The following is a 23,056-nucleotide window of genomic DNA, read 5'->3' on the forward strand; positions in this document are numbered from 1 at the left end:
GAAAATGACAGCTTTCAAGCTGTGCTTATTGGCCTAATCTTAATAACGACCTAAAAAATAGCTAATATCAACTGGTGAAGTCTCGTGCTATCACGTGCCAGGAACCAGATACAAGGACAGAGACATCATCAGGTGCGTGATGGACCACGAAGGTCGTTCCCTAGAACCATACACGTGGCCTCTTACATTTATATAGTCAAACACCTGGTCAACACTCTCTTCATCTGGGCTTCCTCTCTCATCAAACCTCGCTAAAGCAACAATATTTTAAAGAAAGCCCAATTTTTTGAAAGTCAATAAACGATTTTAAATGGGCCTTTGCCTTCCTAGAAACCCCTAGCCCAAAGTTTCTCGAAATTAGCTTTATTTATAACTCACGATTTCACCATTCGCTGCATTGCAAACCCTAATTTGTCTTTCTAGCGGCGCCACCAAAGAAATTTGCCGAGGCTTCCAATCGCAGTCTGAGGTACTTCTTCTTCCTCATCATTTCTGGTTTCATCACAGATTTCTCAACAATCATCGTGTTTAATCGTGCTCGCATAGTTTTTCTCGTTAGATACCTGTTGTTTTTCAGCTAATTTAGTGGCCGTTTAGGGAATTTTCTCGTTGGCTTTATAATCGTTCGATTTTTGCTGTTCTTGTTGAGATTTAACGCTTTAGTTTATCGTTTTTGTTGTAGAGACAATGTCGACAGTCGGAGAACTTGCTTGCAGCTACGCTGTTATGATCCTTGAGGACGAGGGCATTTCCATCACGGTACTGAGACCTTTCATGTAGTAGCTATTCGTTTTCATGTAGTCACATCATCGAGACTTCATTTAGTTGGAATGAATACTCATCTCGTGGTTTAGTATCCAATGAGGTCCGTTCAGCTGCTTAGGTTAGGTTATGAAGGTGTCGTTTATTCTCTTGTTGTTATCCTGAATCTATGAAAGTATGTTTGTTTTGGCTTACAGGTTTATTGCTGTGTCAATTGTCTCTGTAAGTTGTTGGTTTAGTGTTACGGTACTTGTGTGTCTGTGTCATGAATATAAGAAACGTGTGGGTTCTATTAGTTAACATGTTTTGCGAAATGTCAATCTTGTGGTTTAGGACATTATTTTGATAATCGTAGTGTCATTTTTTCTGAATTCAAGAATTTTGTTTTGCTTCCGCTTATACCCTTAACCCTTTTGTCAATAGTCTGAGAAGATTTCGACTTTGGTCAAAGCTGCTGGTGTCGAGATCGAGTCTTACTGGCCAATGCTATTCGCCAAGATGGCTGAGAAGCGTAACGTCACTGACCTTATCATGAATGTCGGTGCTGGTGGTGGTGGAGGCGGTGCACCAGTTGCCGCCGCTGCACCTGCTGCTGCTGGTGGAGGCGCAGCTGCTGCCCCTGCTAAGGAAGAGAAGAAGGTACAAAATTAAGAAAAAAGCTTATTTAAAATTTATTGAAAGTTTTATCTATCTAGTAATCAGTTTTGGTTATTGATTCCCATTATTCATTGTTTTGTAGGAGGAACCAGCAGAAGAGAGTGATGGAGATCTTGGTTTTGGATTGTTCGATTAGTTGCCTCCTTGTTTTACTCTTGCTGTGTTCTATTTCTTTCGCTAATTTGAGATTTTCAGTTTTTGCCATTTTCAACATTACAACAGTTTGGTCCATTTGTTATATCATGTACTCGAGTTGGCAATGGCTCACGACCTTCTTAGTGGTTTTGAGAGTTATCTTATGTATAATACGTGAGATTCTCTCATGCTTTTGTTGCTATGGAACTTTTTTTTTACCAACCATTTGCTTACCGAATTTGCAATCTATTGCTAATGTAATATAAAAATGTATGAAATTTAACAATATAAAGAACTTAAACTCGTATCTAGATAAATCCATAGTATGAACCAGAGTATAATATGAACCGGACGGGTAAAATCCAGTTTAATTTAAAAAGATTTGGTCTAAATTCTCTCACTTACCCACTGTTTCATCCAGAGGCTTTACTTTATTTTTTCTTATTGACTCTTTTGAGCAGAATTAGAACGTCGGCTAGTGCCGGCGGTGAATGTTCGTAGTCGAGGCCGTCGTCGGAGAGTTCGATGAACCAATTGGCTACTTGAAGTTAAAGGGACGACTCACAGAGAAGGACTAGAAAAAGTTCACCGATATGAAGAAGTCGCACATGGAACTCGATCTCGATTCGTTCCTAGTATCGGACTCGGATTCCGAATCCGATTTGGATTCTTCATCCGTTCCTCACCGTACAGTCGACGAAATTCTCAACGCTTCCAGTTCTTCATCTCCGTCGTCTTCTCCTCCTTCATCTCCGCCGTTGATTAGAGACCAAGTTAACCGGCGGAATCAAAACGATCCGACTCGCCGCTTATCAGAAGCTCTTTCAAACGTTTCCGTGAGACCTGAATCTGTTGATTCCGAAGTATATCGCGGATTCCCTCGCGTAAGCGATCCGACGCGGCGAAATTCGCCATCGACTTCTTCTCTAAGACAGTTGCCATTGCCGTCGCTATTCGCAGGAGTGCGGTCGAATGTGAAGCCCGGCGCGGCGCTTGCGGCGGCTGTGGCTGCTTCGAGATTGGTTCCTACACCACACGCTGCTATCATCAAGTCGAGGAGAGCTAGCAGTGCTAGTAGCGAGTTGATGCAGCAGGTTTTGGGAGCTGGAGAATCAGTTTCAAATCAAGACGCAGATGATCAGGAAGTATTTTCTACAAATGGCGTTTCTGTCGGAGTTGCTGTTGGATCCGTTTCTGTTGATGAATTTCGTTCTTCCGGTGGAGAATCTCGTCTGGAGGATGAGGATAACGGAGCTGAACTTGCAAGTCAAGAAAGCGAAGCTAATGTAATAGAAGTCCAACCTAGTGATAGTAATGTGACCGTTGCTGATGCCCGTGATTATGAGGAAAACTCAAAACCTGACTTAGTCACTGCCTCCTATGGTGTTGATGCTGAAGGAGACGTCCCTGCAGAACAAGAGACGATGACCACAATGGAAGCTGAAAATGCTGCTGTGGAAGGCGTCACAGATGACACAGTTGTCGTTTCTTTGCTGGAGTCTTCAGGGTCTCAACATTTGAATGATTCTGATGGGAATTCCTCTTCTTATTCTCAATCGGGTGATGCTAAGGCAAGCAACGATGAGGAATCAAGTGTTGGAGATGTTAAGAATGATGATTTAGATAGAATTACACCGGATTCTAAAGAAGAGGGAGTTGATGCTTTTATTCGTGATGATGGAAGCTCAATGTCTGGCATTTCAGAGCTTGTGGAAGAGAGGATTGAGGAGTTGGAAAAAGAAAGGATGAGTAAAAGAGAGAAACTAAAATCACGATCTTTTAGGAAACAGCTTGACTTGGCTGAAGAGTTTGAGAAGAAACAAGCATATACTGGTTTGCATTGGGAGGAAGGGGCTGCTGCTCAGCCAATGAGACTTGAGGGTGTTAAGATCGGTTCGACGAATTTAGGCTACTTTGATGTTGATGCTAACAATCTCATCAGCGGAACCATTTCGTCGCAGGCATTTAAGAGAGACCATGGTTCTCCTCAGGTTTTGGCTGTTCATTTGAATTTTATTGCAGTGGGTACGTCCAAGGGGGTCATCGTCGTTGTACCAAGTAAATATTCTTCTGATACTGCAGATCAGATGGAATCAAAGGTTGTCTTATACATCATTACTTATGTCCATTTATATGTTATTCGTAGGGACAAACGAATTTTATTATATAACCTGGGTACATATATGCTCAATTTTACTCACATGTATCTTTACAAAATTGTAGCTGATTTGGCTTGGTTTACAAGGAGACAGATCCCTGTCCCCGGTTACCTCGGTTTGCTTCAATCAGCAAGGGGGCCTCCTGCTAGCCGGTTATGGTGATGGACATGTTACAGTTTGGGACGTGCAGAGAGCGTCGGTAGCAAAAGTGATCACTGAACACACTGCACCAGTAGTTTATGCGTTTTTTATAGGTCGGGATTCTCAAGGTTCTCGCCAATTTAAAGTAATCACAAGTGATACCAAGGGTGTCGTTTTCAAGCATACTTTCTCTTGGACTCTGTTGTTGAACATGTACTCGGTAAAAACGCAGGTAAAAATTGGTATTTGTAAAGTCATGTTTGGTTGTGATTTTGCGTCTGCTTTCTACCTGTGTGTTCTTCCTTACTGACTTTGAGGAATGGGTTTGTACGCCTTGTTTTGATTGCATCAGTGTCTTCTCGATGGACAAAAAAATGGAATGGTCCTCTCAGCATCACCTCTGCCTGATGATATTTTTGGAAGCTCCTTGGCCTCTTCTAAGGTGGGTAACACTGCAGTTCCATCCAGCAGTATAAGTAGCATGATGGGAGGTGTTGTTGGGGTTGATTCAAGTTGGAAGCTCTTTAATGAGGATTCATCTGCGGTAGAAGAAGGGGTTGTCATATTTGTCACCTATCAAACTGGACTGGTGGTAAGAATTCCAGATACCCTTTTCTTATTGAGTTTAACGATTAGTCGATTAGGCTTCTGGAAATGACACTCTTCTTTTTTCTACAGGTAAAGCTCATTCCAAATTTGGAGGTGTATGCACAACTTCCTAGGCCAGAAGGGGTTCGGGAGGGTTCCATGCCATACACTGCCTGGAAATGCTCAATGGGTAATCACGTTCTTCTCTCAGTAAAATTGTGTACGTTGTTTCTATGGTTTTACTTAACCTTGTTTAAGTCAAATTTTGCAGAAAATTCTTCTAAGGAGGCAGAAGATAGGGTTTCTTTTCTTGCCATTGCCTGGGATCGTAGAGTTCAGGTTGCCAAGTTGGTAAAATCAGACCTAAAGGAATATGCCAAATGGTCACTTGACAGTGTAGCTATTGGTGTGGTTTGGCTGGATGACCAGGTGTGAATACGAATATAAATATATTTCCAAGCAAATGCATATTCTAATAGACTGACATTAGAACCTACTGGATATGAATTGATGTAGATACAATTATTAGACACATGAGTTTTTTGCTTTTCTCTGCATATTCAGTTGCTGGTGATCCCAACTGTGACGGGCCATTTGTATCTGTTCACAAGAGATGGTGTAGTAATTCACCAGACAAACTTTTCTGTGGATGGTTCTTCAGGGAATGACCTGATTTCCTATCATACATACTTTACGAATGTCTTTGGAAATCCTGAGAAAGCTTATCACAACTCTGTGGGTGTCAGAGGGGCTTCAGTATACATTCTCGGGACTGCTCATCTTGTTATCTCCAGACTTTTGCCATGGAAGGAGCGGGTTGATGTTTTAAGGAGAGGAGGTGATTGGATGGGTGCATTTAACATGGCAATGTCACTTTTTAATGGGCAGGCTCATGGGGTTGTTGACCTCCCCAAAACTGTGGACGCCATAAGGGAAGCCATAGCACCCAGTTTAGCAGAGTTGCTACTCTCCTATGTAGATGAAGTATTTTCTTATATCTCAATAGCATTTTCCAACCAGATTGAAAAAAATGGAGTAACTCATGAGCCAAGCAGTGGAACCAAGAATGCTAATTTAGAGATAGAAGAACAATACAATCGTGTTGGTGGTGTTGCCGTTGAATTTTGTGTTCATATTAACAGGATGGATTTGCTCTTCGATGAAATATTTTCCAGATTTGTGGCTGTACAACAAAGAGGTATAATTTTCAGATTTTATGTATATCCATCAACTTCCTTATTTGGTGCTACTTTTTATTAAGGAACAGGGTTGAATATCATTTCAACTTTTTAAATGTTTCAAAGTATGTTTACTACATTAGGATTGTGAGTAATTCCTTATAGGTTGTCTGGTTCTGTTTCTTTCTGTAATCTCTTTAGTTAGTCTAATCTCCTTTGAAAGACTCAGAAAGTTGCATTCCATTGTAAACATGCTTTTTTTTTTGGATTTAATTTTACATTCAGTTAAATATATATATATATATATATATATATATATGGGTGTTTTACTTACGCTTACCGTTCATAATACATACACATACATGTTGTATGTATGTTTTCCATTACTTTTAGTATAGGTCTTCTATTAACGCTCTACAGTAATTGTATAGTTTGCTAATGAAACAGCATGATACTTTTCAGATGGATAGAGTGCACTACCCATTATTGTGATGCTAATTGTTATATTTTGATATCTTATGGTAATCTAGTGATATCCTATTAGGGGGTGATAGTGCAGCATACACGTGCTTTGAAATCTGCTGTTCTTTTTGCGCACAGTTTGATCTTGGTTTAATCGGTTGATGTCTATTAATTTTCATATGTATGAAGAGACATTATGATTTCTCCTTATTAATTGCGGAAACTACCTTTGGTTTGTCTAGATACATTTTTGGAACTTTTGGAGCCTTATATTTTAAAGGATATGCTTGGATCGCTTCCTCCAGAGGTATCCTTTGTGCAATTATAAGATGTTTCCTCAAGATTTGTGGTATTCATTTGATGTTTTTGTTTCATCTCAGATTATGCAAGCACTGGTAGAACATTATAGTAGGAAAGGATGGCTACAAAGAATTGAGCAGTGTGTTCTGCACATGGATATTTCTTCCTTAGATTTCAATCAGGTCACGTTTGCCAGACAATTTCACGTGTCCAGTCTGGTCTTTTTCTTCAATAAGTTGATGTAGTATTATGGTTGAATATTGACATTTTTCTCCTTGGCACTTAGGTTGTCAGAATTTGCCGTGAGCATGGCCTTTATGGGGCCTTGCTATATCTTTTCAACAAAGGGTTGGATGATTTCAGGTCACCTCTGGAGGAACTCTTGATTGTCTTACGGAACAGTGAGAGACAAAGGGCTACAACAATTGGGTATGTTATGCACTTTGTTCTGGCTAATAAAACTTTACGTGCAACTGAACTTGAGAGACCCCGTCTCGCTTGTTTCAGTTATGGACTAGAGGACAACCTAGAATTCAAAAGCCTTATCCCTTTCCATAGAACATGACATTAGTCGAAGATCGCACCTACGCATATAGCTAATGACAATATTTGCTGTAGGACGCAGTATAATTTATTATCTAAACAAAGGTATAGTTTGCAAGCGCATCAGTGACGAGTTTTTCTTACATCTATTTCTTAATCAGGTACCGGATGCTTGTTTATCTAAAATACTGCTTTCTTGGTTTGGCTTTTCCACCAGGTAGGATTCTACTATGGTTTCACTGCATGTTATGATCTGCAATCGACCGAGTATGATATCTAGTGAAAACCTATAAACTTATATAGGCATTTTCCTCTCACGAGCTTAATCTTTCTTTTTTTACTTTTATCCGCAGGACATGGAACTCTGATTCCTACACGCTTGCCATCCCTTAGGACCGAGCTGATTCAGTTTCTACTGGAGAAATCAAACGTCCATGACTCTAGTACATGTGTAAAATCTCAACGGATTTACTTGAACCTCTACCACCTGCTAGAGATGGATACTGAAGCCACTTTAGATGTCCTAAGATATGCATTTGCAGAAAATGAAATGGTGAATCATGAGAATCATCTGCTGGAGTCCGGTGAAGTAAGTTTGGAGTCCAAGACTGATAGCAGTATGCCCGAAGATGGATGTAACGATATGTTGATCCAGAATCTGATAGATGCTCTAGTTCTTGTTCTTGATGCGGGGTTAAATCAACCTGATGAATCTGGCGATCCAGATGGTTCAAAATCAGATAAAAATTGGCCCTCCAAGGAGGATAGAAGTCATTTATTTGAGTTTGTTGCATATTATGCAGCACGTGGCAGAGTTAGTATTCCGAAGAGCATATTGGCACATATTTTAGAGTACTTAACATCAGATCACATTCTTCGGACATATAACATATCTCCTAAAATGAGAGAGAACCAATTACTAAACCTTTTGAAAGCTGTACCGGAGACTAATTGGGATGCAGCTTATGTGTCTCAGCTTTGTGAGACAGCACATTTTTATAAGGTATCCTCTTCGAAATCCTCCATATCGTGCTTGCAATGTTCACTTTGGGATATTCTCCTTGATCTCTGTTGTTTCCAACTTCTAGGTCTGTGGCTATATTCATACTATCGGTCGACGATACGTTGCTGCTTTAGAAAGCTACATGAAAGAGGCAGATGAACCCCTACATTCGTTTTGCTACGTGAACAAGATGCTCTCACAGTTGAGGGGAGATGAATTTACTGCTTTTCATTCTGCAATAATTTCTAGGATTCCACAGCTCCTAGAATTGAGCAGGTAACTATAGGTGGATTTTATACTGTCTCTATTGATTAGGTCTAGTGGACTCCAATAATATTGAATGTCTGGCATTTTGCAGAGAGGGAGCATTCTTTCTGATCATTGATAATCTGAAAGACAACATTACACGCATTCTAGAACAGCTCCATTCTCATCCAAGAAGCTTGTTCCTTTATCTCAAGACTGTCATTGAGGTTCACTTGTCTGGGAGTCTTGAATTTTCTCATCTAAGAAAACATGAGGCCGTAGATAGTTCGGGTGAAAACATTAGAAGGGATATGCCCAAAGAGGTTGAGATTTATTTGGAAGGACTTAATGGCTTTCCCAAATTCATCCAAGATAATCCAGTCAATGTGACTGATGATATGATTGAGCTTTACGTGGAGGTAAAGCACTTATGAAAACTTTTTCATTTGATTCTCCCTCTGCAGTCTCGATGTATTCTTATCTTTTTAGCAAAATCATTGCTTGGCTCTTCTATGTCAAATGGTAGCTGTCTAATAGATATAAATTCTCTTGGTTGTCTGCCTCTTTCATCGCCATCTTGCAAAAGTTCTAGCTCTTTCAAAGACTTATTAGAATTTGCAAGACTGAAACCTACAAGTTTACAACAGATATTTGTTTCGTTTATTTGCTGGAAATTGAAATGTTTGCTAGCTCAGCTTGTTCATAATTGGCTCTTTTTTATTTTATTATAGTGGGTCATTAAGATTATATGGCATTGTCGAATTGTTTGGATGCTGATAGATATGTTTGTATTTTTTATAGCTATTATGCAAGTACGAACCGAAGTCCGTCTTGAGATTCCTGGAAACCTTTGACAGCTACCGAGTGGAACACTGTCTACGTCTCTGCCAGGAATATGGTATTATAGATGCAGCGGCATTCCTCTTGGAAAGGGTAGGTGATGCAGCAAGCGCTTTGTCACTTACACTCTCTGGACTTAACGAAAAATTTGCCGAGCTTGAAAATGCGGTGGAATGCCTAGTGTCAGAATTGATGTTGGGTGCTAGCGAAGAAGCCAGCTTGGAACTGTTCAGTAGTGCTCTAGAGTTGAAGGAGGTTGGTACATTTCCTTACAATACGAATATGTTTTCTCAATGCCTCTCTCCCTCTCATGCTGCTTCATATCTTTCAGGTACATGACATACAAGGTGTTTTACAAGCCTGTATAGGATTGTGTCAACGCAACACTCCCCGTCTTAATCCAGAGGAGTCAGAGATTCTTTGGTTTCGCTTTCTTGATACGTAAGCATGGCCGTACATATGATCACTACTAATTAATTTCTCATCATGGCAATAATACTCACGTCACAGTTACTCTTAATATATGCAATCAAAATCATGTTGGATTTTACAAGCTTGAGCGAGCGCTCCTAGCTATTAATACAGGCATCTGATGATTGTTTTGTCCCTTCATGCTCCACGCAGTTTCTGTGAACCTTCGATGGATTCATATCAGGAACCGAGGAACGTCAATGAAATATACAAAGGCCTTGCGGATGTTAAATCGTTGGAACTGCCTGTAGATGAAGCAGCCGACACAGTCAAGTGGAGAATTCCAAGATCTGATGCAGCGGGTACACACATCCTGAGGAAACTCATATCTCAGTTTATCAAAGAGATTGTTGAAGGAATGATAGGATATGTTCGTCTTCCAACAATCATGTCAAAACTTCTTTCTGACAATGGTACTCAAGAATTTGGTGATTTTAAACTTACAATATTGGGAATGCTTGGAACATATGGCTTCGAGCGGAGAATACTGGTATGTATATAAAATTCCATGCATTTGGTTGTCTCCCTTGAGATGTTTCTTAAACTCTTTTCTTACTCGTAACAGGATACTGCGAAGTCCTTAATCGAAGAGGATACATTCTACACCATGAGCTTACTCAAGAAAGGTGCTTCTCATGGGTATGCACCCATAAGTTTGCTTTGTTGTATATGCAATTGTCCTCTCACCAAGACATTCTCTACTCTTCGTGTACGTGTTTTCAACTGCGGCCACGCAACACATATTCAGTGTGAACCGTCAGAGAATGAGATGTCATCATCATCATCATCATCATCATCATCATCAATTCACGTCGCGTCATCAGGTTGTCCTGTTTGTATGACCAAGAAGACCACGCAAAGATCATCTAAAGGTAAATCATTCTACCTAGATTATGGACTGATAAGCACAGTTTCTTCAAGCACCGGGACTTCACAACGCACGTCGCTTTACTCACATGAGAATGAAATGATCGATCATTCTCATAGCCAACAAATACCAAGGGTAATATGTCCATAGTAGATGATAATAATTCTTAAAGATAATAACAATCCATAACTCGATGTGATTAGCTAAAAGGTTTGCACTGTTTAACGCTGCAGTTTGAAATCCTAACCAATCTACAGAAAGATCAGAGATTGGTACAGATAGAGAGCTTGCCTCGATTAAGGCTTTCACCTCCAGCTGTGTACCACGAAAAAGTGAGCAGAGTCTCGGGTTTTACACCGGGTGAGAGTAGCGGCAAAGACACGAAACCTGTAAAACCATCCCAAAGTGGACTGAGTATGAAAATGAAAGCAAAAGGATCGATTTTTCGGCCAAGACTTGGTAAGTCCGTTTTTTCAAGGCCAAGAGTTGGTAATTAGGATTATGACTGGAACCCTTACAGATTGATGCTTAATTTATACTTGTTAAGCTTTTGGGAAGGAAAAGACGAGCAGAAGATAAGGAAGCTTCACAGTTTGACATCTGAAACCGGCTTAGTGACAACTAAATGGTATCAAAGAGTAGAGAGTTGTGTGATGGGGACCTTTTTGTTTTGTTTTGTGTAGTTAGGAAAATTAGTGGATGGCAACTTTTTTTTACTTGATGTATATAGTATAGTACCAAAAAGTAAGTAATAAAACCATCCTGGTGAGCCAAGAAATTTGATTGTAATCTTACGAGACATCGCAGTAGACACTGCGAATTGATTCTCTTAGAACAGCCTCAAAACGCATCACGAAGTTCAGTATGAACCAGAACTGAGATTGATTGAGAAGAAGATATAGAGAGGTTTTGAGGAAGCCAAAACATCAAGTTAAATAATTCACATAATCTATATACTTCAATTAAAAAGAATAATTCCCTTATTACAGACCCTTCAGTTTACGTAAGTGACAAGAAAAACAAAAGAAAAGAAACAAGAGGAAAGAAAAAGGTAAGAAAAGAGACTAATTCTGACGACTACGTATATAATTAGCAGACACGTAATTAGCTAATCCCAAAACCAAATCGAAAACGAAGGAAGCATGTGCTTGAGTAGTTGATCCGAATGCTGCGCCTAACCACCTTGTGAGACGGTCAGTAGATGACAACTTGGGAACATTAGGTGTTGGTGCAACCACAACTCGAAGCTTAAGCCCAGCCACACAATGACCGATCTTCGAGCTAATGAAGTAATGAACTCCTGGTTCGGTGAGAATGACCAGATCGTGTCCTGTCTTGTGCACGGCTACAGGACTTGTCGGGTCGCAGGATTTGAACTCAAGATGACCGTTGATTTCTAAGACGTCGTTGGCTTCGTTGCTGTATTCAAAAAGAAGTTTGTCTCCAACATGAAACTGTTTCTCCTCGCTCCACTTGTGATAGAAGTCACTGTCGTAAACCCTCCATCCTTTGGAGCCACCGACCTTGTAGGTCTTTGCAAAAGGAAAGATGTTGCTCGGTGTTGGTGGAGGAGGAATCGGACGTGATGGGTCATGGACGACAAGAACGTCGAGTCTCTGTCCCAATTCGCAATGAGCATGATTTGAGGTGATGAAGTAGTGAAACCCTGGTTCCGTGAAGGTTACGACATCATGCCCTGTGTTGTAGACGGCTTTAGGAGAAAAAGAGTCGCAGAATTGGTACTCCAAAGCGCCCGAGACTTGAGTGACGTCGTTGAAGTTGCGATCGTATTCGAAGACGAGTGAGTCGCCGACGTGAAACTCCTTACGCTCGGCCCAACTGTTGTAGACGTCGTCCTTGGCCGTCCATCCATCGGAGTCTCCGACTTTGTAGATCGTCGCCGAGCAGCTACCCAAGAGAAACGTGAAGGTTGTCATGAGGATCACAAAGCCAAAGATCATGGTGTTGATCTTCTTCGTTGTTGTTGTTGTCGCCATGATTCGAAGGTACACGAAGTAGAAGAAAGATGAAGCAATCTGAGAAGCGAACAAGCTGAAGAAAGATTAAACAATCTGAGAAGCGAACGAGAACGGTTTCGAGATAGAGAAAGAAAGAAGCTACCCTATCCCTCTATATATACTGCTCTATGTTTCCGATCCCTAATCCTTTGTTCTATCCTTTTTATCTACTTTCTTTCCTTTTTCCACATTTATTCCTTTTCAAATATATTTGTCTTTCCTCTTTCAATTTAGATTGTCATGAAAAAAATGCTTAACGATATCCTTAATCTTCTTTATCTAATTTTTATTTATTTATTATATTCTATTATCAATCTTTATTAGTACTTAACATCATTAAAATCTTTATCCCCTTTTAGTTTATTGATTCACTTGTGTGTTCTTATTTCTTTTCGTAAATCTCTTTTTTGATATATGGGTAATGTAGTCGGATTATCATCAGCAGACTTCTTAAGTTGCTTTTTAGAACTAGATTAGGAGTTATCTCTAATTATTTACACACATCCATATTCCATATAAACTTTAATCCTTATCCTAATATGATTCCCCTCATAGAGTCATAGATTACTACTAACTAGCTCGCGATTATAAGTAAAACCCATGCCCATGTCTCAATTCTGTCTAATTGTTGGAAACCTATATATAGCTCTTGTTACATTAGTAAATAGAGTTTTTATTTATTTTTTTCTTCGAGTTTCCTTATTTCTTTTGAATAAGGATTTTGAAAAAGTTTAGATATATATCCGGGTTTCTAGGGGAAGTATCAAAAACAAGTTTGTGAGAGAAATTAAAGTCAGTTTTGGAGAGTAACAAAGCCTAAGAAAAGAAAAGTTTTGGAGAGAGATATGGAGGATCAAAAGCATACAACAGATTTTACGATTGAGATAGATAACTTCTCCCAGAGGAAAACTATGATATCATCACCAAACTTCTTAAGCGGCGGCTGCGAATGGTACGTAATTATTTATTGTATATATATATATATATATGTGGGTATGTTTTGATTCTTGACTCATCCGGTAGATTCAATAAACAACTTCTTTTTAGATAGATATTATTAGATCAACAGCTAAATTAGGGTTTTTATTATTCTTTTCAGGTACGTTAAGGTTTTGCCCAAAGGAGATTGTATTAATGATCGGCACGTGCATATATACCTCTGCGTTGGAAATCCTGAATCATTACGACCTGGATGGAAAATACGAACTAGAAATTCATTCGTTGTGTTGAATCAATCAGGCAAAGAGCTCTACAGATTAGAAGGTAATTAATGAACTTATCTTATCCATATCGTAGAAGAAAATTGAACTAATATTTTTTTAAAAAAATAAATAAATAAATAATTTTCTGTTTTTTTTTTTTTGTCTCACAGACAACTGCTGCCGACTGTACTGCGATCAGATAAAACAATGGGGTTGGTTTTTGCATTGGTGGATGTTTTTTTATCAAGGGTTTTTATTGGACAAGAATAAACTGACTTTGAAAGTCCAAGTAAAAGTAGTTGAAGTTGTTGATGAAGGAGAGGTAACTGGGAATGAGATGTTGGAGTTCAAGGGTTTCCAAGTTCCTTATTCCAAGGTATGATTGTAGAGATGCTTCTTCTTGTTTTTCTTTCTTCTAGCTGTTTTTGATTTACATTTTTGTAGGATTTGATCTCTAGCTATAACATAATTACATCTTTCTCTTGTTAACAGGTGTCCTCGTTGACTAGGCTTTTCAAGGATCACCGGAACATTGCCAAGAATTTCAGAGAAAAGGACCAGTTGGTGAAGACATCATATATGATCGACCTCCTGGATCTCATCGAGACACTGAACAAGCCTCCATATAGCTTATCTGAGACTGAGCTAAGAAACGCTCTAAGGAAGTTGATGGAGCTAAAAGAAGTGGGCTTCAAAGTAAACTGGTTGAAGAAAAAACATGATGAGATCCAAAAACGTGAGTCCAACAAGACTATGATATCTGACCTGAATAAGGGGACCAAGGCTATTTGGCTTGATGGTGTTGTTCACTCTTGGAAAGTAAGAGTGAGGGGTTTGGTGATGTTGGTAAAGAAAAACAAAACTAAACCCAGTTTCCCTTGTCCAGAGTTTGATGAATTATCGAAGCCATTATTATAAAGAATGATTTCGGCAGATGCTGCTTTTCTAATTTAAATTTTTTTTTTTTACCATTTTTTATAAGGAAATCACTGCCACATAATGGGATTTTAAATATCCAAAGAGTTTTTGTTTTTTTGTTAGTAAAGTCAGATTGAGTATATGCACGACGACGAGTGCAGAATTTATGTGTAACAAGCGGTTTCTGATTGTGGAGTATGTAGCCAATGGAAATCTCAGAGATCACTTGGCTTGTGACTAGACTCTACTCTCTTAACACTGTGTTTGCTAAATCTAATAGACTCCCTCTCATAGGCTTATTGACTAGATTTGACTTTTCACTGATGAGCTACCATTTAGGCATTATTGCACATCAAAAAGGACAACGAACATAGCAAAGAGCAAGGGGTCACAAATAAAACTATATATGCAACTTTTTTCAGTTAGTATGAGAATCTACACAGAAAATCCAAATCCAAATATATATGAAGGCGTAGCCGCATAGGTATGCATATATGCATGCATGCATGCATATGCCTTCATGAAGATTTCAAAGAACATTTATAGATTTTATTTCCCAAAGAAAACAAGAATAGTTTCAAATTAAAGAAAAATGAATCAGGAAATTAAATCTTCGATCTCTGCTTCAATTCTAAATATCAAGTAACCGTTTGGAGCCATTTTAAAAAAAAATATAATCTGGAAAGGACTCATTCCGGAGCATCATTTGATTTTGCACATAGGTCCCAGAAAACAGATCAATAGAGATAGAAGAGATAACGTATTCCCTTCAACATTGTTTTGGTATGGGAATTAGCAAGTGATCAAAACACCAGGGAAGCAAATGTTTCTGCAAATTGAGCTTACAGTAAGAGAAGTAGAACTCATGGAGTACGGTTTACGGACATGACATTACTATGCTATGCTATGCTGCTTAATTGTCACGTTCGATTATTAGCTTACGAATACTTTTGAATGACTAAATATTATACTCAGAAAGATGTAAGAATGTGGAGAACAAGAAAAAGCAATTTAATACAAATAGAAAAGATTCATTCATCGATAACCTTGTTTTGTGAATGGCAGTCCCTAACATTTACTCCAATGGCAGCAAAGCAAACTCAACGGCAACAACTCCTCTATATTACGCGAAATGGAAATAGAATTATAAACCGGTGATTACATCATATGGTTTCAAGTACATGAAAGAAGATTTATTAGATTTATCATATGGTTTCAAGTACATGTTGTGTAATTAGGAAAATTATAGTGGATGGTAACTTTTTTGACTTGATGTATAGTATTGTAGCAAAATGTAACTAACAAAACCATCCTTGTGGCCAATACATTTGATGGTAATTTTACGAGACATGGCAGAAGAGACTCTGCCAATTATTCTTTGGATGTTGTTCGAACCGCATTCTCCACAAAACATAAGATTCAAATATTGTGAACCATACCATGTTGGCTTCGGTTTTGGTCACAGGAATGGCTTCATACTGAACAAAACAAATGAATATTGTGAAATTTGCAAAATCGAATTTGCAAAGCGGCTTCAAAATTCTAGTCGTCAATCGTTGAAATTTATGAAATTATAGCTATAGGTTCTTTTTTAATTGAGTAGTTGATGAAGACGTGTGTTGTCAACTGTATTACAAAGGAAATATGTTCAGTTTTTGTTCATTTATACAACAACAAGAAGCAATATTGGTTTCTTTTTGTGATCTAACATTAGGCTTGAAGAGATGTTACCTTATCTGAAATATTGACTAGGGATCCAATCACTGCACTGAAGCAGAACTGAGATCGATTGAGAAGAAGAAATAGAGAGGTTTTGAGGAAGCCAAACATCAAGTAGAATAAAAAAATTCACATAATCTACATACTTCAAATAAAAAGAATAATTCTTTATTACATTAAAAAGGACCCTTCAGTTTACGTAAGTGACAAGAAAAACAAAGAAACGAAACAAGGGGAAAGAAAAAGGTAAGAAAAGAGACTAATTCTGACGACTACGTACATAATTAGCAGACACGTAATTAGCTAATCTCAAAACCAAATCGAAAACGAAGGTAGCATGTGCTTGAGTTGATCCGAATGCTGCGCCTAACCACCTTGTGAGAAGGTCAGTAGATGGCAACTTGGGAACGTTAGGTGTTGGTGCAACCACGACTCGAAGCTTAAGCCCAGCCGCACAATGTCCGATCTTCGAGCTAATGAAGTAATGAACTCCTGGTTCGGTGAGCATCACTAGATCATGTCCTGTCTTGTGCACGGCTACTGGACTTGTCGGGTCGCAGGATTTGAATTCAAGATGACCGTTGATTTCTAAGACGTCGTTGGCTTCGTTGCTGTATTCGAAAAGAAGTTTGTCTCCAACATGAAACTGTTTCTCCTCGCTCCACTTGTGATAGAAGTCACTGTCGTAAACCCTCCATCCTTTGGAGCCACCGACCTTGTAGGTCTTTGCAAAAGGAAAGATGTTGCTCGGTGTTGGTGGAGGAGGAATCGGACGTGATGGGTCTTGGACGACAAGAACGTCGAGTCTCTGTCCCAATTCGCATTGAGCATGATTTGAGCTGATGAAGTAGTGAAACCCTGGTTCCGTGAAGGTTACGACATCATGCCCTGTGTTGTAGACGGCTTTAGGAGAAAAAGAGTCGCAGAATTGGTACTCCAAAGCGCCCGAGACTTGAGTGACGTCGTTGAGGTTGCGATCGTATTCAAAGACGAGTGAGTCACCGACGTGAAACTCCTTACGCTCGGCCCAACTGTTGTAGACGTCGTCTTTGGCCGTCCATCCATCGGAATCTCCCACTTTGTAGATCGTCGCCGAGCAGCTACCCAAGAAAAGCGTGAAGGTTGTCATGAGGATCACAAAGCCAAAGATCATGGTGTTGATCTTCTTCGATGTTGTTGTTGTCGCCGCCATGATTCGAAGGTATACACGAAGTAGATCTAACAAGAAGAAAGATGAAGCAATCTGAGAAAAGCGAACGAGAGCGGTTTCGAGATAGAGAAACAAAGAAGCTACCCTATCCTTCTATATATATATATATATATATATAGTATACTGCTCTACGTTTCCGACCCCTAATCCGTTGTTCTATATATAAGGATTTTATCTACTTTCTTTCCTTTTTCTAAATTTATTCCTTTTCAAATATATTTATCTTTCCTATTTGAATTTAGATTAATGTTTAACGATCTCCTCGTGGAGTATTTATTTTGTTGTATTATATTTTTTATCCATCTTTGTTATTACTTATCATTAACATTTTCTCGTTGTTAGTTATTTGTCTGGCTGTTGGTATTTCTTTTGGTAACTCTTTCTGTTCAGACTTTGTATTATGGGTTATATCAATTATATATAAAAAATGATTCAAAATTGTTAATTACACGTGTTAAGTTAATTGATGTAGTTTTTATAAAATATTCATATTGTGAAACAAAATATTTAGTTTGGAGTAAATTTTGTTTAAAAATATGACAAAAACTACCAAAAAAAAAATTGGTTCATAAAATACATTTGTGAAACTTTGAAAGAGTTATTGAATTTTTCATCTAGAAACATCGAAAACTGATTTATTACAAAAAAATTATTAAGAGCATAATTAACGTTGCAAACTCATATGGATTATTTAACCGTTTTTTAGTATTAAACAGCTAAGTGCAGCCACGTGCCATCTAAGAACTGTCGCTTACGATTTAAAATAAAGACGTCTTTGATTAAATATATCAGTAAATAATCATAAGAAACTAATCTAAGAGACCACGATAATCATGGTCTAAAGTTCATTTATAATAGATGAATTTACTTACATACACATAAACTAAAACCTGGATAAACCAAACTAATATTCACACATTAGACTATTTTGCATGTTGATTTGGATACAAATCCATTTAACATATATTTGAGTAATTAAGTTCATAATATTTTGGAATGCTAATATTTTCACATATTTATTGTTTTATATAATTTAGTAAAATTAGACAAATGATGAAATTTATGACCAAGTTTTGTATGATTATTTTGTTTTGTTTCTAATCTTTTAAAACTTACAACTGCTTTTACTTAAGGTCATTATTAGTCTATGCATGGTTCTGCTTGGATCGTGTAGAACACAACAAAGATGCTGATAAGAGGATTCTAGTTAGATCACTTCATCAGCGGCGTGATCATCTGTTCATTGTGCTGATGTTCGATGTGTTCCTGGAAAACTGGTCTATATGGTGAATTGTATTTGATCAGTGTTCTGTGTAGGTGGGAAGCTTGTCGTAAACTTCTCCTCATGGAAAGTAGATCGGCTCAATGGTCCCAAGTTGGCGACGTGATAGTCTTAAGAAAGAAGAAGATGGTGGAATGATTGTGGAATGATTGGTTAACTTACTTATTTTTTATTTTTGTGACGCTGAATGTAATGGTGTTCTTGCTACGTGATATAAAACTGAACATTTAAGCAGGAAAAGAAAAAAAGAAAATTAGTGAACTAATCAATCTTTTCTTATGGTAATGATTTGTGATTGAACTGAAATTAAACTTATGATACTCGCTAGTGCGTTCTACTATTTCGTGCTGATTAATATTCGTTTGACAGGCTAAATAACAAAAAAATAACTACAGCTGTTTCAAGGAATCAAATGCTGCAATGCCATAAAACGCTAAAGAATGTGCCCATTTGTCACCACCACATTATTTAATTTAATTTTTTTTTATTTTGTTTTAATACAGAAAATCATAGAAATTCCTTCATTCTCCTTGTAAGTCTCTAAAATTACAACTTAACCACAATTCTACCCACCCAAACCCAATAACCCATGAATATCCACCCACCCAACTCACTTAAATATTTTTATTTATCTCAAATAATTAAATATTACACCTTAATTTCTTCATCTTCATCAACTAAATCGTGTTCTTATTCTCTTTCGTTCGTTGTAGATAGCTCTCTCCAAAATCTGGTTGAATCTTCTCTCTTCGAATTAGGGAGATCAATCACTCCATATCAACTTCCTTAAACTTTCTTCCTCTCTCAAAACTTTCGTTTTCATCACGATGAGCTTTTTCATGTCCTGAATCCTCTTTTTTTTTCTTTCCTGGAAATATTTAAGTTTGTATAGCTTCGGTTGATGAATCATCTACCTGTTATGAGCTCTTCAGTTTTTTTTTGTTGGTGTTGGGTTTTTATTAAAGTCGAATTCTGACGGAATCTTTTTTTTTTCTGACATTAAAAATCACATTTCATGGTTTGTGGCGGCTCTTAGAAATTATACGACCCATGATTATGTGATTTATGACTGCTCTTACTTCAATTCAGCAATTGTGAAATTGGTTTTGTTTGCTTCACTTAATTTGCTTTGATTTTGTGTCGCATGACAACGATAATGGCAAATGATTCGTTTACTTTTTTGGATCATTTGGGATGCGAGAGAGCTCAGTAATTGGACTCTATGGTTAACTTTGTTTGGCCAAATTGTTCTAGCGCAATGGTTTTGTTATAAAGATACTTTATTTCTTCCAACCGTCGGCAATGGAGGGAGCACTCGCAGGAACGAAGATGGCTCTTGCAGCTTTCGAGTAGCTAAACTTTGAGGAACCTCCTCCGGTCTGGGGATCTCGCAGCGTTGATTCTTTGAGAAGCTCAACCAAATCGGCGAGAAACTAACGGGACTACTTCTCACATTCTTCCTTTTTTACTTGAATCCAATTTAGTTTTATTGGATGGTACTCGGGATACTTGCGTTTCACGGGGTTTCATAAATTGGAATCATAAGCGATTTTTGAATGTAGGATTCAGCTTTTACAATGTATAGTTGTGCTTTAGGATGTTTATTGTTGTCGTTTTGCTCTTGCAGTCAAGTTTACATGGCTAAAAGATCAAAACTGGTGAAAATGGTGGCTCTGAAGAAGATCCGCATGGACAATAAAAGAGAAGTGGTATTTGTTTCTTTATCGTTATACCCATCGTGAGTTTTGTCATGCTTATTATGTTACAGCAAGCTTAGAACAGATGAGAGTTTTTGTTTCCAATAGGAATTGACAAATTGTAAGTTATGTCTCTTAAAAGGTTGAGATATGGATGACTGAGGAAAGCCATGTTGGTGAAGAAGAAAATATTTTATATTCTGTATCTTATCATTGCTGGTTCAGAAGAAGAAGATTTGGGAATCAGCATTTCGGAAAGAGCATTTGATGTGGATAACTTATGGTCTTGTCACTTTGTAAAGTTTAGGAAATGCTAACATTTCTTGATTTATTTGTTTTGACATTGCAATGTAACAAAAATTTTTTATTGAAGATTAATAAGGTTTTTACGAAATTTATCTTTATTCATCAATTTTGTTCATATCTTATTTATTTAAATACAAGATTACTAAAACGAAAGAAAAAACTATAATGATATGGTGTAATTATCTCGGTTAGCTTAATGTACAACTAAGCAGTTAATTATAACAAAATAGAACATGTACTTTAAGTACAACTCAGTACAACTGACAAAATGAAACATGTGCATCGTCCATTTTGTACATAGTTGTACTCTAAGAGTCCGGTTGTACACATTTTGTACATAGTTGTACTCTAAGAGTCCGATTGTACAAAATTCTTAATAGTTGTACTTTTGTGAATTTATCATTTTTGCAGTTTTCCATTGATATAGATTATTACTTTGTAGTTGTCCATATAATTTTTGAATATTAAGTAGCATTTATGATGTTTTTATATTACAAATTGTGCAAAATCATATATTTTGCCTCTTTTGCATCATAAAGTGGTTAATATTAACAAAGTCTTCCTTATACTATAAGATATGTTTGATGGAAAAACAAGAATATGTATTAAAAAATTATAAATATCTGATTTTTCATAACTTGTAATATGAAAACCTCGTAAATGCTATTTAATGGTCAAAAATTATGTGGACAATTACGATATAATAATCTATATTAAGGTACAATTGCAAAAACGTTAAAATCGCTAAAGTACAACTATTAAGAATTTAGTACAATTGGACTATTAGGGTACAAATATATGCAAAACGGCGCACATGTTCCATTTTGTCGGTGCACATTTTGACATGTGCGCCGTCAATTTTGTACATATTTGTATCCTAAGGGTCCAGTTGTACAAAATTCTTAATAGTTGTACTTTTGCAATTTTAGCATTTTTGCAGTTATCCCTTGATATAGATTATTATTTTGTAGTTATCCATATGATTTTTGAATATTAAGTAGCATTTACAATGTTTTCATATTACAAATTGTGCAAAATCATATATTTTGCCTTTTTTGCATCATAAAGTGGTTAATATTAACAAAGTCTTCCTTATGCTATAAGGTATGTTTGATGGAAAAACAAGAATATGTATTAAGAAAATTATAAATATCTGATTTTTCATAACTTGTAATATGAGAACTTCGTAAATGCTATTTAATGGTCAATAATTATGTGGACAATTACAATATAGTAATCTATATCAAAGTACAACTGCAAAAACGTTAAAAATCGCTAAAGTACAACTATTAAGAATTTAGTACAACTGGACTCTTAGGGTACAACTATATACAAAATTGACGGCGCATATCTTCCATTTTGTCGGCGCACATGTCAAAATGTGCATAGTTGTACCTTACGAGTCCAGTTGTACGAAATTTTTAATAATTGTACTTTTGCGATTTTAGCATTTTTGAAGTTATCTTTTAGTATTGATTATTATTTTGTAGTTGTTCATATGATTTTTGAATATTAAGTAGCATTTTCGATGTTTTCATATTACAAGTTGTGCAAAATCATATATTTTGCCTCTTTTGCATCATAAAATGATTAACATTAAAAAAATCTTTCTTGCACTATCAGGTAGGTTTGATAAGAAACTAGAATATGTATTAAGAAAATTATAAATATCTGATTTATCATAATTTGTAATATGAGAACCTCGTAAATGTTATTTAATGGTCAAAAATTATGTGGACAATTACAATATAATAATTTAAATTAAGGTACAACTGCAAAAACGCCATTTGTATCAATTGTACTATATCACTTAGTTGTATCATTTGTATCAATTGTCCTATATCATTTAATTGTACCATTTATACCAGTTGTCTTATCATCCCAGATTTGATGGACTCGGATTTTAATTCTAATTTATCTAAGATTCATTACGATTCAAGAACTACACCGACAAATTACCAATACAACAACCTAATTGTCCATTAAACTTGGTTATCAATCCAATTTGCATATCAAAATAAGTAATTTTTGCAAATTAAATTTCTAAATTGTGAAAACCATAAATCTCCAAATAAGAATAATTTACTCAGTTTTGAAGCTTCAATAATGGCAGATGATAGAGGAGTTAAGAATAAAAAATCGATTGCAGAAGAGGAGGAAGAGACAAAGGTGCAGATCCATCATATTGAATTTCGTTTTCAACATTGACCAAACCAAATGATAGGGAAGAGAAAAAGATGAGAGTGAGACATTTAATAAAATAAATAAAAATTAGAAAATTAGAAAATAATAAATAATTCAGTTCAATTTTATTAAGATTAAAATCGACATTACATAATTATTTATGGCAC

General features: G+C 37.0%; 5 protein-coding genes across 6 annotated transcripts; 3 read left to right on the forward strand and 2 right to left on the reverse strand.

Annotated features, from left to right (window-relative positions):
• The first annotated feature begins 373 nt into the window (after window positions 1-373).
• Window positions 374-1,779, forward strand: LOC18015008 (60S acidic ribosomal protein P1-2). The gene is made up of 4 exons (XM_024154228.1): window positions 374-469; window positions 683-759; window positions 1,186-1,401; window positions 1,502-1,779. The coding sequence occupies exons 2-4, from the start codon at window positions 688-690 to the stop codon at window positions 1,553-1,555; spliced, it is 342 nt and encodes a 113-aa protein (XP_024009996.1). The 5' UTR covers window positions 374-469; window positions 683-687; the 3' UTR covers window positions 1,556-1,779.
• A 213-nt stretch (window positions 1,780-1,992) lies between these two features.
• LOC18014914 (vacuolar protein sorting-associated protein 8 homolog) lies at window positions 1,993-11,142 on the forward strand. Of its 2 annotated transcripts, XM_024154038.1 has the most exons (19): window positions 2,148-3,653; window positions 3,778-4,086; window positions 4,207-4,446; window positions 4,533-4,632; window positions 4,714-4,871; window positions 5,007-5,640; window positions 6,325-6,389; window positions 6,463-6,564; window positions 6,669-6,811; window positions 7,087-7,142; window positions 7,279-7,928; window positions 8,014-8,204; window positions 8,287-8,593; window positions 8,976-9,269; window positions 9,346-9,455; window positions 9,639-9,975; window positions 10,051-10,488; window positions 10,587-10,812; window positions 10,901-11,142. In XM_024154038.1, the coding sequence occupies exons 1-19, from the start codon at window positions 2,148-2,150 to the stop codon at window positions 10,930-10,932; spliced, it is 5,898 nt and encodes a 1,965-aa protein (XP_024009806.1). In that variant the 3' UTR covers window positions 10,933-11,142. The 2 variants fall into 2 exon arrangements, with proteins under 2 accessions (XP_006396337.2, XP_024009806.1); XM_006396274.2 differs by having other exon boundaries at window positions 1,993-3,653; window positions 10,587-11,142.
• Window positions 11,143-11,417: 275 nt separating this feature from the next.
• Window positions 11,418-12,350, reverse strand: LOC18014915 (early nodulin-like protein 1). The gene has a single exon (XM_024154140.1). The coding sequence runs from the start codon at window positions 12,348-12,350 to the stop codon at window positions 11,418-11,420; it is 933 nt and encodes a 310-aa protein (XP_024009908.1).
• An 866-nt stretch (window positions 12,351-13,216) lies between these two features.
• On the forward strand, window positions 13,217-15,380 carry LOC18014930 (MATH domain and coiled-coil domain-containing protein At2g42460). Its single transcript, XM_024154141.1, has 5 exons — window positions 13,217-13,323; window positions 13,471-13,634; window positions 13,822-13,949; window positions 14,066-14,419; window positions 15,288-15,380. The coding sequence occupies exons 1-5, from the start codon at window positions 13,217-13,219 to the stop codon at window positions 15,378-15,380; spliced, it is 846 nt and encodes a 281-aa protein (XP_024009909.1).
• A 1,089-nt stretch (window positions 15,381-16,469) lies between these two features.
• Window positions 16,470-17,402, reverse strand: LOC18014931. Its single transcript, XM_006396277.2, has one exon. The coding sequence runs from the start codon at window positions 17,400-17,402 to the stop codon at window positions 16,470-16,472; it is 933 nt and encodes a 310-aa protein (XP_006396340.2).
• Between the last annotated feature and the right edge of the window lie 5,654 nt (window positions 17,403-23,056).

Source organism: Eutrema salsugineum, unplaced genomic scaffold (assembly GCF_000478725.1).
Source record: "Eutrema salsugineum unplaced genomic scaffold, Eutsalg1_0 scaffold_3, whole genome shotgun sequence".
Classification (NCBI taxonomy): domain Eukaryota; kingdom Viridiplantae; phylum Streptophyta; class Magnoliopsida; order Brassicales; family Brassicaceae; genus Eutrema; species Eutrema salsugineum.